The 13795-nt window shown below is 42.3% G+C and overlaps 1 protein-coding gene across 1 annotated transcript; it reads right to left on the reverse strand.

The window, feature by feature from the left end:
* Positions 1 to 356: 356 nt before the first annotated feature.
* LOC309371177 (uncharacterized protein) lies at positions 357 to 3604 on the reverse strand. The gene is made up of 3 exons (XM_081913865.1): positions 3406 to 3604; positions 2654 to 2817; positions 357 to 1625 (listed from the first exon to the last, which is right to left on the reverse strand). The coding sequence occupies exons 1-3, from the start codon at positions 3422 to 3424 to the stop codon at positions 1062 to 1064; spliced, it is 747 nt and encodes a 248-aa protein (XP_081769991.1). The 5' UTR covers positions 3425 to 3604; the 3' UTR covers positions 357 to 1061.
* Between the last annotated feature and the right edge of the window lie 10191 nt (positions 3605 to 13795).

Raw genomic sequence — 13795 nt, forward strand, 5'->3', positions numbered from 1 at the left:
TTTATCTACTTTTTTTTTTAAAATATTTTTTATTAAGGATTTTCTTGTTTTACAGAAGTGCCTATTTATCTACTTGCACCCGGAGGTGCTTTCGAACTGCTAGGTTGGCAGGCGCTGGGACCGAGCAGCGGGAGCGCACCCCGCAGCAGGGATTCGAACCGCCGACCTTTCGATCGGCAAGTCCTAGGCGCTGAGGCTTTAACCCCCAGCGCCACCTGTGTCCTAAGAGGGTCCAATTAAGAATCTAAAATTAACTGACTTCTTTTATTATGACTAAACCTGGCTAAATCAAGGCTGAACGGCACAGAAGGCAAACTGTGTTGGACACAATCTAGTTCACAGGCAACCCTCCTTTAAAGCTTCATTGAAGGCAGTAGAGCACAAACCTTTGGGGGGAGGAAAATAAGGGCAAGAAAATGAAATAAAGTGTTCAAAATATCCCCCCACAAAGTTTTTAATAGATATAAATGCCCGTGTTGCAGGCTAAGGCACATACAAGTTAATCTTATATGTCTTTAAAGCTTTGGAGAGCAACTTAACACACTCATGGTAGAAAAATCAATTAAACCTTATATCCCCATCTCAAACTTCTGTGTTTTAAAAAATGGAAGACTCATTAATGAAAACCAAACTTATTAACAAATCTACTTATACCAGGATCTAGAAATATACTTTTGCATACAAAGAAAATACAGCAACTTCCCACCACATTTATTGCCACCTACTCTCGCCTCAGATACAGAGACTTAAAAGGAAAAGGAAAGGGACAGAAAGCCATTGGTGCATTAAAATGTGTCTCAGGAATATCCAGCCATTAGAAGACCTGACCTTTTATCTCTAGAACCACATGTACCGTGCAACTGACTTTTTTCTATGGAAAAATTAAGCTTGCACACAGGAAAGTGAATGTTTCAGTAAATGGAAAGTTAAAAGACGACTCCAGACAAGCTATTACAGTAAAAGAACAAAATTTATTCAAAACAACGAACTCATACATTAAAAGGCATTAAAAGAGGGAGCTTGTAAAATAGGTACAGGATAGCAAGGAAGGAGTTGGGATGCTAATCTGGAACCTGATATAAAGAGAAAAACTGAGAGTCCGAAACACTTCCATCAACATTCTGCATTTGTCCAGGATTTGTAGCTGAATAATTCCCCGTTGCAGACCAGGGAGTATAAGTGCTTGATGCCATGAAGATGTTCCCAGCTGATGGTGGAGGCTGCCTCACCATCTCCGCACCGTAATATGGAACTGGGCAGTTGCTCGCCTGGGAAGTCTCAGAAAGCCCAGTTCCACAAAAGGCAGCTTGCTGGTAATATATTGGGTTCAATTCCAGGGAGCTCTGCTGTTGTGGGGCACACTCTCCTGGCTGTGTGTTGTCGAGAGGTGGCTGCCACAACCCTGCTCCTCTATAGCTTTCAGCATAATGAAAGTTCTGTGGCTGATAATATTGTTCCATATGAATATCTTGGAGGTTTCCTGGACTGCTTCTCGGGCTGCTGTCCAGGCTGCTTCTTGGACGGCTTCTTTCACTCCGGCTATAAGGAGCTGCAGCATGGTTCCCGATCCTTATCCTGGAACCAATGCTCTTTGGTGTTCTGGCCCTTCTGTTTTGAAACCAGACCTGAAGAGAAGAAAGGAGAGAGCCAGTATAGAATACATTGTTACCATGAATATGTCCTTTGGATCCAACAGAGAGAATTACATTTAATAAATTATGCTTATTCCTCTGGGGTTTCTCTTTAGTTATCTGCAGCATTTTTCTACTATCTTCAGCTCCACATTCATATATCCCATGTACATAATCTCTAGTTACTGTTAGATATAAAGCTTCTAAATTGGAATGACTAAATACTGCTCTTTGGCTGTATTTTGTTCTGCAGTATCAGAAAAAGCCACCTTTAAAAGCTGCCCAAGTGTACAGTTCCACAAGACTTGCTATATTGAAGTATATTGTTAATGCCAAGTGGATGACTGCATACAAGACTTAACATCTCTGTGTGCATTTGTGCTGGAAGGCAACACTTTATGCCTGGCAATTGTTTTACAAATTCCAGAAACTTAGTAATAGTAATTTTAAATAGCTATCTTAGAAGGCGTACCCATTTGTTGTGCCCTGTTTGGGGTCTTCTCCCTCAGCCTCCCAAGTGTCCTGGGGGTAATGGACTAGGCAGGGAAGTGTATTTATATATTTTCTAAATGCCAATTTCTCAACTGTTGCCAGAAAAAGCAATGCAGCTTAACTCGTTTTAGTCTCCCCAGTGCAAGCTGCTTATGGCTGCAGTCCTCTGCACATTACCTTGGGAGTTAGTGTTAACTGGATCAGGCTGCAAAGGCAGCCTATAAAACCAGATTTCATGTACTTTTAGCACTAAGCCTATCCATTGCAGAAATTAGATTTCTAAGCTGGGTCTCTGAAGATTTTTTTAAAATGATTTAAACCCAGAACCCACGATATCCCTCCCCAAAAAAAAAACACACACAAGGAAAGAGGAAGTTAGCTCTTGAACAAGGCGCCTTTCGCGATAAGCTGAGAGGCACCCGGGTGAACTAAGGCCTTCGACTACGCAAGGATTATTCGGAGCGTTTCAAATTGTTCCAGTATGTGCGGTTTAGGGAAGTCTTGGGAGCCCCCACCATCCCGATTCTTACGTGCACACGATCTTCCTCCACTCCGATGCACCTCGCCAGCGCCTCCCTGGTCTCGTATCCGGGGTACTGGTTCTCTTCAAAGGACTTTTTTAAAAGCTCGATTTGAGCAGTGGTAAAAACGGTCCTTTTTCGCCTTTCTCCTCCGACTTTCCGGTAGCTTCCTCCTGGGAAAAGACAAAGAGGCAAATCTGAAGGAAGCGCTCGGCTTAAACAGAAGCGACGCTTGCAGATCTTCCTCCCTGAATTGGTTTTGCCTTAACAATGGACACGAATTTTAAATAAACCTCCGGTTGCTCTGAACAAGTCTTGCATGAAAACAAACCAAAGAATTTTAAGTAAGAAGTTTACGCTCTTATTTCTATGCCTGCCATCGTTTTCCGTAGCCGATCCTAACCACGATTATTGGGAAATTGAATCCCGTTTATGTGAGACGGATTTAACATTCAGAAAGTGTGTGTGTAAATGCTTCATGCAGTAAATTGCAGTAAATGCTTCATGCTTACAAGTAAAATATGTGCAAACCAATCTTGCGAAATGTTTCCATCCGAAGACATTTGAGCCCCTGTGTAATCACTCCCCGGCTACCACAAATGGGTCTTTGAAAGCCTTCCCTACACCCCGATCCTGACCCAGAAACACCCTTCATTTATAAAAAAACGTCGTTTATGAAACCCTGAATTTATATCAATCATTTGAGCAATTTTTAAAAGACAAGTAAACTAAAAATCTTCTTAACAATCCTCTCTTCTTACCTCGGCCGGTAGTATTCATCTTGCAAAATCGCTGCCTCGCTCTCTGCCAACAAAGCTGGTTTTCGCTTCCAAAATTGCCCTTGCTCCTCAAGGCCCGCTCCAGGTTTCTGGAGTTCGGCGCCTTTATAGCCCCTCCTGGCTGCCAATTGGCCGGCGCGTTTTCTTTGGAGAGAAGCGCTCCAATGGGGAGGCGGCTTTTGGGGAGGAGCGGGTTTCAAGTTCACTTTTCAAGCGCTGCTTGACCAATCTAGATGGGCTGGAGCGCACCCTTCCCTTAGCATCACCCCTTAGCAAAACTTGAACAAAGCCCCATAGGCTTGGAGAATTACTGCTCACAATTGAAGAGAAGGGAATTGAGAAGACGGGTTGGGGAGCGAGAGAGCCAGACAGAACTGTGGTTTATTTTTTAAAAATATTATTACTACTACTACTTATCAAACCTTTATTAGGCATTATGCGAATAAAACCATAGAAGAAAAAGTAGCATATAAAGGCCTTGAAATATATGTAAAAGGGCAGCAGTTGGCTACATACATATATATATATATACATATAGAATCAATGTTTTTCTTTGTTAACCTGCTCCTTGGAGGACTGCTACCAAAAACTCGGCTACCCCCGCCGTTACCCTTTGGTCAACGTCGGATAGGTAGAGTCCCACACATTCACCTTGCTGGGGTTCCAGACCACCCAAGAGAGGGGACAGCACGCGTTGACGGAGCGTACTGTACAATGGGCAATGAAAGAGAATATGCTCTATCGTGTCCGGGACATTCATAGAACATCTGCAGAATCTCTTGTTTCTAGGAATGTTTTGATATCTTCCCCTGACAAATGCTGAGGGAAAAACATTCAAACGGGCCAGCATAAAAGCCCTACGTTGGGCTGGGATTATTAATTTAGTGACGTAATTGGCTCTGCTATCTAAGATATTTAAATCATAGAATATGGGGGAGCAAATTTTGTTTACAGCTGCCATAATATTTTGTCTCTCGACATCCTTTAGTCTAGTTAGGATATTATGGAAAATGTATTGCTCATTAGAATTGTACAGGGGCTCCAGCTCAATACCTAAAGATTCAATCTTTTTTTCGAGGTGCTGATACCATCTTGATTTATAGGAGTCATTGAGCAAATCAGCGAGCAGACTTGATGGAGGGCAGCGAAAATGGCAGCGTAACCAGTACTTTATTGAGGTGGACCATGCCCAATATTCCATTGTGTGTATGCCTATTTCTGCACACATTGTTTCATATTTGATCATAGCTGGGAGTCCAAGAATACGTCTCAGAAAGCTGGAGTGGATCTTTTTTAGATCACTGTTATATGCTTGGACCCATAGCGGGATTCCATAGAGTATCTGGGATTGCACTTTTGTTTGAAATATCTGATTGGCCGCAGGAATAAATTGATTACCTTTCTGATAATAAAAACGGGCAACTGCTGATGAAGTGCACTTTGCCTGTTTTATGGCATTTGTGCGGTGGGTTGCCCACCCTAAATTGCTCTGGAATAAAATTCCCAGATACCTATAGATTTTCACTTGTTGGATTTCTTGCTCTCTTATTTTCCATTTCTCTAATTTCCAACCATTCGAGAAGACCAAAATTTTTGTCTTCTCATAATTTATAGAGAGTTTGTTGCATTCGCAGTAAAGGATCAGTGAAGATATAAGACGTTTCAGACCCAAGCTCGTTAATGATAGTAGGACAGCATCGTCTGCGTATAATAAGAGAGGAACTGGTTTCTGATTAAGTTTAGGGGCATGTGATTCTATTTTTTGAAGGTAATCTGGCAAGTCTGATAAAAATAAATTAAATAGGAAGGGGGCAAGAATACACCCTTGTTTTACCCCTTTCGAGTTAGGGATGTCTGATGAAAGGTGACCTTTGGTGTTAAGTTTGACTTGACAGGTATTAGAAGAGTGCAGATTTTGCATTAGAATCAATAAGCGCTGATCAATTTTTAATTCTGCGAGTTTCCTCCACAACTTTGGGCGGTCAATTGAGTCGAATGCACCACGAAAATCTACAAAAGCAGCATATATCTTAGATTGCCTTTGGGATCTGTATTTTTCAACCAAATGCATAAGTATAAGACAGTGGTCTAGTGTAGAGCAACCTTTGGAGAAACCTATTTGTTCTTTCCCTGGTAAATTTAGATTTTTCATCCAGGTAAGGAGTTTAGATAAGAGGTGCTTGGCGTAGATTTTCCCTATAACTGATAATAGGCTTATCGGTCTATAATTCCTTGGTTCTTTTGGGTCGCCATTTTTAAAGATTGGAATAATTATTGATCTTAACCATATCTCAGGTATGATCCCATATTTATCTATGAGAGTAAACAGTTGAGCTAAGGGTTCTGCCCACCAATCTATATAGGTCTTAAATAATTCTATTGGTAGACCGTCTGGCCCAGGAGATTTCCCCGATTTGAAATTTTTAACTATCTCTCTAATTTCCTCTTCCTTTACCCTTGGCCACTCCTGGAGTTTATTAATTTTATTTTTAGTGGTTTCATTTCCTTTAAGTTCACTGTGTAGATTGTTAAATACAGATGTAAAATATTGGGACCATTTGGATTCTGCAATTGGTGGCAGAGTTAGTTGATTTTCGGCTTTCAATCCTCCGTACACTAAGTTCCAGAACGCTTTGTTGTTTTTACTCTGAATTGAGTCGAATAATTGTAGCCATTTTTGGGTTGCGTATTTCTGTTTCTTTTCGGCCAGAATGTAATGATATTTTCTTTTTTCATCAAGATAAGAGGGCTCTAGTTTAGTGCGATTATTTTTAAATGTTTGGCGCAGTTTTCTTTTTAGCTGGAAACATTCATCATCAAACCAAGGGCTAGCGCTATGTTTAAGTACCCAAACTTTAGGTGGAGTACTAAGCTCTACGAACATTTGGAAGATTTCATTATAAGTTTTCGGTATATCACTGTAGGAATTAGTGGTCTTTAAGTTGGATAATACTTGTTTTCTCAGGTTGGCTGTAAGTTTTTGCCCCACTGCTGCACTCATTTCCTGGGACCATTTTAATTGGGTCATTTGTTTGTATTGAGAAGGTTCTATGATATTGTGCTTAGTTATTTTGGTTTCGTCCTTTAAGTTTATAGACAACGATAATGGCTGATGGTCGCTTTCAGTGCGCGTTCCAATTTTGAGGTCCATGATCGAATTTATGATATTATAAGGGACAAGAATATAGTCGATGACACTGCATCCTCGGGGGGAGAAGTATGTAAACTCCCCACTTCTATCACCTTTTGTTGAACCATTCACAATCTGCAAATTAAAGTTGTTACATAATTCAAGTAGGCGTAGGCCTTCGTTGTTTACAACCCTGTCTCTGGAGGATAGTCCTATTTTCAGGGCATGTGCGATATCATTATCAGTATTCCAATTTAGTTTGCTACATAGTTGTTCATTGTTGGTTCCCACTCTGGCATTGAAATCACCTGCTATTATCAGTGAGGCATTTGGGTATTTATCGGTCAAATTTTCTATATAAAAGGTTAGTTGTGACCAATTTTCACTGCTGCTGTTGTTTTTGGTTGGGGGGATATAGACATTTACAAGTAGCAAAGTATCATTTTTTTGGGTTAAAAGTAGAGCTTGTGCAAGTGGTAAGCATTTTTCTAATTGCTTGATTTCAAACCCTAAGTTGTCTTTGATCATACAACAGAACCCTGCTTTCGGCCGACCCTTCGCGTTTGTTTTCAATGCGGGTTTCGTATAGGAGGTGAATCCATTGATTTTAATATCTCTAGTTGACCATGTTTCTTGTAGAAGTATTAATTCAAAGTCTTTAAGGAAGTTCATTAGGTCTGGGTCTCCGTCTTTGTTTCCCCACCCTGCGATATTCCAGGACAGCAAGCGTAGGATCCGTTTTTGAGTTGGTGGCTGGTTGACAGCATTTAGTCATTCTAGTTCTGTCATTGAGTCCAGCGAGGGATTTTGTCTTGTGCAGATACAGCCATTTGTCGCTGCTGTTCCTTGTTCCTGAGAAATTTCTGTGGTTGATGGACTATTATGGACAGTAGGACTGTTTTCAGTCTCTACTTCCATTTCTTTGGCCTCATTTGGTGTTGAACTCAATGTGTCAGGTCTATTGGAGGTCATCTTTTGTTCAGCAATGTTAGAGTCCTTTGTAGTACTTAAATAAGGGGTACCTATTTCGTTTGGAGCTAGTATTTGATATCTCAGCCAGGAATTTGTGGTCTCATTACTGGAGTTTTTCCTTGCCATTTCATATTCTAAAGGCGGCTGGATTTGAAGCTCTGCATCTATACATTTGAAAGTTCCATTAGTAGCTCTCTTTTTGACTATGCATTTTGGGGAAAGGGCTGGTAAGTGTAAAGTTTGATTGTGTATTGTTTCTGCTGCATTTTGTTGACCCTGTTGGTGAATTTCGGTCAATCTGGCCTGTAACTTCGTCAATTTACTGAGTATATTTATTTGTTCTTTATCTGGTAACTTGGTAAAGTTACTCAGCAGATCTTCTTCTTCTGGGACTGTCCAGTCTATTGTGTCAAGGGCGAGGTTGTTATTTGATGCTACAGTCGCATGGTTTGGGAGCTTGGATTTTTCTTGGGTGATTTCCCGGATAGCTGGCTGCGGTTTCTCCCATCTACTGGGCTCTTCCACGGGAGTAGGGCAGATGTCGGCTTCTGGTGGAATGGCCTTGTTCATCTTGTTCTGTCTTTTAGATGCAATCAACGGTCTGGGTGGTATATCTTCAAAGTGTCGGCGTGGAATAATTCCTTTCTGGGCTAAATGAGCCTTTTCCCTTAAGATTTTGGTTGGAATTCTATGGCTACCAAATCTTAGTAGTACTTTTTTGGAATATCCATCGTTAGTGAGCCTCTTGACTGCTTTTAAGTCAGTGCTTCCACCCTCAAGGCCTAGGAGCAGATTTAGATGATGTCTGGCCCAGAAAGATGACTCCCAGTAAGGTAGGGACCCTCTATATGGAAAAATGTGAAGAACAATCTCACATGGTCTCAGTATCAGGTTGATTGAGTGAGGGGGGTACACTCTGAAACCCCCTGCCTTTTGAGATGAAGCAGGCGCCTTCACTGCACCCTTTGCAGCGCCTGCTATAAACTTTGTTTCCTTTCCTTTACCTGCAAAAAGTTGCTATGCCTTTTAATCGGTGGTTTTAGCTTCACTGTAATTGCATTTTGCATGTTTTTCACTTTGACTTTTATCGATCATGTTCCTGCTTTCGTAAGCCGCTTAGAGGTTTTCGTTAAGGTTAGGCGGTGCAAAAACTTGAAGGGAAGAATGTGAGTAAAACCGTTGCAAATAAAGGAAACTCCTCTTGCCAAGAAGTCAGTAGGTCTTTCAAGCCCAAACGGTTGATGTTAGATGCTCAGAGTATTCAGCCCCGGACAGACGTCGCAACCAAATCCTGAATCTACACAGTCTCAAGGCACTATCGCTTGTAACTGCAAGGGGGTTACATTCTCTTTCTTTCTTTCTTCTTCTTTTATTAAAGATTTTCTTGTTTTACAGAAGTATGTGTAATGTCTCTCGTATTTTTTACATGTAACATTTTTACAAATCCGCTTCATTTGTTGAGACATTAGGGGGAGAAAAAAGGGGTGGAGGGTGGGGATATGAGTGGGGGTGGGTGGCGATGTTTCTATTATGCTTAATCTATGTAGGGTTTGCTGTCAGCGTTGCTTGTGCTGTTCACTTGTATTCCTAATGGGGTTGCATTCTGAGTGAAAGCGAGCTTTCAGTTTCCAAGGCTTGCTTCACACGTTGTTGGTGCTTCCTTTCTTGTTCACTTCCACTATTTCCCAGTCCCTGGCAGTTTGTTAATCAATAATGGTTATCTTGATGGTACATTCTTTGTTATTTTTGCATAAGATAATTAACACAAGGGACCCTCCCCAAGTGTATCTATAAACCCTAATCATAGGTATGCTGACTCAGAATCGACAAGGAAACTTTTTTCGAGTAAGAACTACATTTTTTACTACTGAAAAAAAGCTTACGGGAAGGTTGGGGGCGTTACAGAAAGATTTGGAAACCTCAGCAACCATATCAGTACTGTCTCGGGAAAGATTATCCCTGAACAAAAGAGGGCTCACATTGGGGGTGGGAGAGACACGATTAAATGTCTCCAATTTCTGCCATCATCCTCGCTTAGAAGCTCGGTATATCTCTGCAGAAGGCAATTGATTTAAATATGTATTCCTGTAAGGTACTTACAGTAGGGACTAGCAGAATTTCCTGGAAAACATTTATTTGTATCCTTTGGGATGCAATACGTTGCAATTTATCTCAATATATTCTTCATTATAGCGGTGGAACATCTACCTAGAATATAAGGGGGTTCTTATTCGTTCCAGAATATAGAAATTTGTCCAAACTGATTTGCTTCAAAATTCTCTTATTTTGGAAGGGAGATTTAGGATGCTGTGCTAGCCTAACTTACTTGGGACTTTGGACCTACTTCTGAGTAGGCATGGTTAAGGTTGCTCTGTTAATAGCTTTCCCAATATTGTGTATTTTGGTGTGGTAGTGGAAAGTTGCAAACTGTACTACATGGGTTACTGTTGTGTGATTTTTATAGAGTTAAAAGTATAAGACTTATTTGTCTGCTATATGACTTTCTGTTTGCTTTCTTGCTTGATTTAGATTCCACCCCTCATCACAATATCTCAGGACAGTTAACAAGACTGATAGATAGATAAAACTTTATTCGCATTAGAAAATGGCCATAGCAACAGTAAAACATGACAGTATACGCAACAAAGGAAATTTGATATAAGAGCACAATTTAAAGTCCTGAATTCTGATTGCCCCAGCTATGAACCTACCAACCTTTGCTGTTATCTGCTCATCTTGATCTGATAGAAGAAAGGACATTGTGGGAGTGGATGAGTGCCCTGGGATGGTTAGTACGGGTGGGCAGTGGCGTAGAGTGGGTTGTCAGCACCCGGGGCAAGGCAAGTAATTTGGGCCCCCTAACCCGTGGATTTGTGCCCCCTTACCCTAACCCCCAGGTGTTGCGCCTGGTGCGGCCGGCCCCCCTGCACCCCCCACGCTATGCCACTGCGGGTGGGGTGATCATCTCGTTCCGCAGGTTTTTGTAGACAGTACAAGACAGGAGGACATGTGCTACCATCTCCACAGGGGCAAAGACATTTGGCAGCCGGGATCTTTTGGACTAGACCCTCAAGTACCGCAGATGGCAAAACATCCAGTCTTGCAAGTGTAAAAGCACGTCTGTATTTGGGGATAATAAGTTTGTGCAGATATGGGGCCAAAGAATCAAAATGGAGAGGTGCAAAATGAATATACCAAGGGCAGAGTTTCCTTAGGTTGTTCTGATGCTCCATATCTTTGAGACATTGACCCGTTAGACTGTTTGCTTCAGTAGGGCCCATAGTGGGTAGGTGTTGTGAGGACAGGCTGCAAGAGCGAAGTTTTGGATAGACTGTTTTAAGCCAGCCGCTTTTATGGGAGTCTTGAAGTACTAGGGATAATAAACCGGGGGGATTTGAGTTTAGGCGGAGACAGAAGAGTTCTTTGCCAAGTCCCTACTTCAACTGAAGAGCTGGGCCATTTCCCATCCCCCACTCCAGGTCCCAAGCAACCCCACCCCACATAATTTATCACATGACATGGCACATACACACCATTTGAATAGCAATGCCCATCAACTTGGGGGGGGCTCAGATATTTTTTGGGGGGAGGGATCTTGGCCCATAAGAATTGGCTACTATGCCCATTATCATATAATTGCAATAAAAGGTAAAGGTACCCCTGCCCGTACGGGCCAGTCTTGACAGACTCTAGGGTTGTGCGCTCATCTCACTCTAGAGGCCGGGAGCCAGCACTGTCCGCAGACACTTCCGGGTCACGTGGCCAGCGTGACGAAACACCGTTTACCTTCCCGCTAGTAAGCGGTCCCTATTTATCTACTTGCACCCGGGGGTGCTTCCAAACTGCTAGGTTGGCAGGCGCTGGGACCGAGCAACGGGAGCATTGCAATGCCATCAGCTAAACCTTTAAAAAGTTATAGCCAATTAAAACTGGATAAAACCATAGTGTGTATATGACAGTACAGTGGTACCTCGGGTTAAGAACTTAATTCGTTCTGGAGGTCCATTCTTAACCTGAAACTGTTCTTAACCTGACGCACCACTTTAGCTAATGAGGCCTCCTCCCGCCTGAGGCCAGACAGGGTTCAATTCCCTACATACCCCCCCACACCCCACAATCCCTGCACCCCCCCACGTACCACAATCCCCCCCACACCATAATCCCTGCGCACGCACACACACACACGCACACACCCCACAATCCCTGCACACACACACACACCACAATCCCTGCACGCCCACTCACACACCCACCACAATCCCTGCACACCCACACACACGGCACAATGCCTACAGACACACACACACCACAATCCCTGCACACACAAATACACACACAACCACACACCACAATCCCTGCACACACACACACCATAATCCCTGCGCACGCATATGCACACACACACACACCTCAATCCCTGCACACACACACCAATCCTTGCACACACACCCACACACCCCACAATGCCTACAGACACACAGACACCACAATCCCTGCACACACAACCACACACACAACCACACACCACAATCCCTGCACACACAACCACACACACAACCACACACCACAATCCCTGCACACACACACACAGCCTACTACCAGCCCCAAAGCTCACTCGGGCGCAAGCCAGTCGCCGCCTCTCAGGCTGGTCTCCCTCGCGGGGGTTTCGGGGGCTGATAGGGAAGAAGGAGGTGGGCCGCCTCAATGTCCCAGGGGAAAAGGTGGGGTCCTAGGAGCCAACTCTTGGGCCCAGGTCCCTTGCCCACCCCCAAATCGAGCAGGGCAGGGCTTACCTGGCCTCCCCAACCCCAATCTTCTATCCAAGTGGGCGCCCCTGGGTGGGATATAAATAGAGAAATAGAGAAATCAGCTCGTGGAATTGAAACCCGGTTTCAGCACCATTTGGCTGGAAAGCAGAGGGAAAGCAAACCCTGAACCGCATAAGCACAACTGGTCCCTTGTCTGGTTGTCAGAAGCTCAGCAAGGATTAGCTTGGTTTAAGATGAGGGACAAGAGGAAATACTGAATGATGAAGTGATAATGTGTAGCATTATAAACAGAATGGAATCTTGTAAGGCATTCCCAATACTCTCCAATAGCATCCTCATTTAACACTTTGAATTCCAGGATTTAACCCAATGTCTGAGTCACATCATCAAGCTACTGTGGATTTTGATTTGGGTGAACTCTTCCTTCGTGGAAGTTGCACGTAAAAGCAGAAAAGGGAGTGCAGTATGTAGCATGGCAGGCAGGCAGGGCTCAGAAAAATCCATCCCCATAGAATCACATGCACAAAAACACACGTATATATCTATATCCATATATGCTTTATTGTTTTCTGCAAAAAGTACAAAAATACATTGTGCTTACAACACAATACATCAAACATTAAAAACAACAACAAATAAATAGCAAACAAAGAAACCAATAGTAATACAGTAATAAATAATTATAATAATAGCAATAATGAACAGTTTATACTTATACCCATATTAAAATAACCAAGAACCCCAACTAAACATTTAACCCACATCAACCCGAAAATAGCAAAAGCAAAACTGGAACCTTTTGAAACATATACCCAGTTGTTCCAACCCCAGATTTTGACTGTGGCCTTTATTTGAACAAGTGGCCAATTGTTCAGCTTTTATTTTTGATTTCAGTATTGAAATGCTTTTAGCTTGCTTGGCCAAAGGGAAGAGAATGCTTCAGAAGGAAATGTTTTAAATGTGTTGTAAATTACGGTATACAAATGTGACACTAGATGGTGTGTTGAGCTATGGGAAATACAATATATTTTTCAAAATGTTTTTTAATAAATAATTATAATAATAGCAATAATGAACAATTTTTTTAACCAAGAACCCCAACTAAACATGCTTCTGTAAACGGAAAGCCAGATGATGATCCCAGACAAAGGCATTAAAATAACAAACTTCGTTGAAAAACTATAAAATATACAAAATTTAAAAGTTAGGGGGGGATTTATATGGATGGGTAACCCTAGAAGGCGTCGGGAGAAGGAAATGTTTTAAATGTGTTGTAAATTACGGTATACAAATGTGACACTAGATGGTGTGGTGAGCTATGGGAAATTCAATATATTTTTCAAAATGTTTTTGGTTTTTTTAAAGCAGTTGCAGAGTGTTTTTTATGTGTAGATTCCACCCAGGGCAGCCCATAACGCTGCAGTCTTTCCTCATCCACACCAGATGACACACCACCTAGTACCTTTCTTTCGCTAAGATTTAGCTGTCTCTCCTGCGTAAT

Source organism: Podarcis melisellensis, assembly GCF_964234715.1.
Source record: "Podarcis melisellensis genome assembly, chromosome: 5".
NCBI classification, from domain to species: Eukaryota; Metazoa; Chordata; class Lepidosauria; order Squamata; family Lacertidae; genus Podarcis; species Podarcis melisellensis.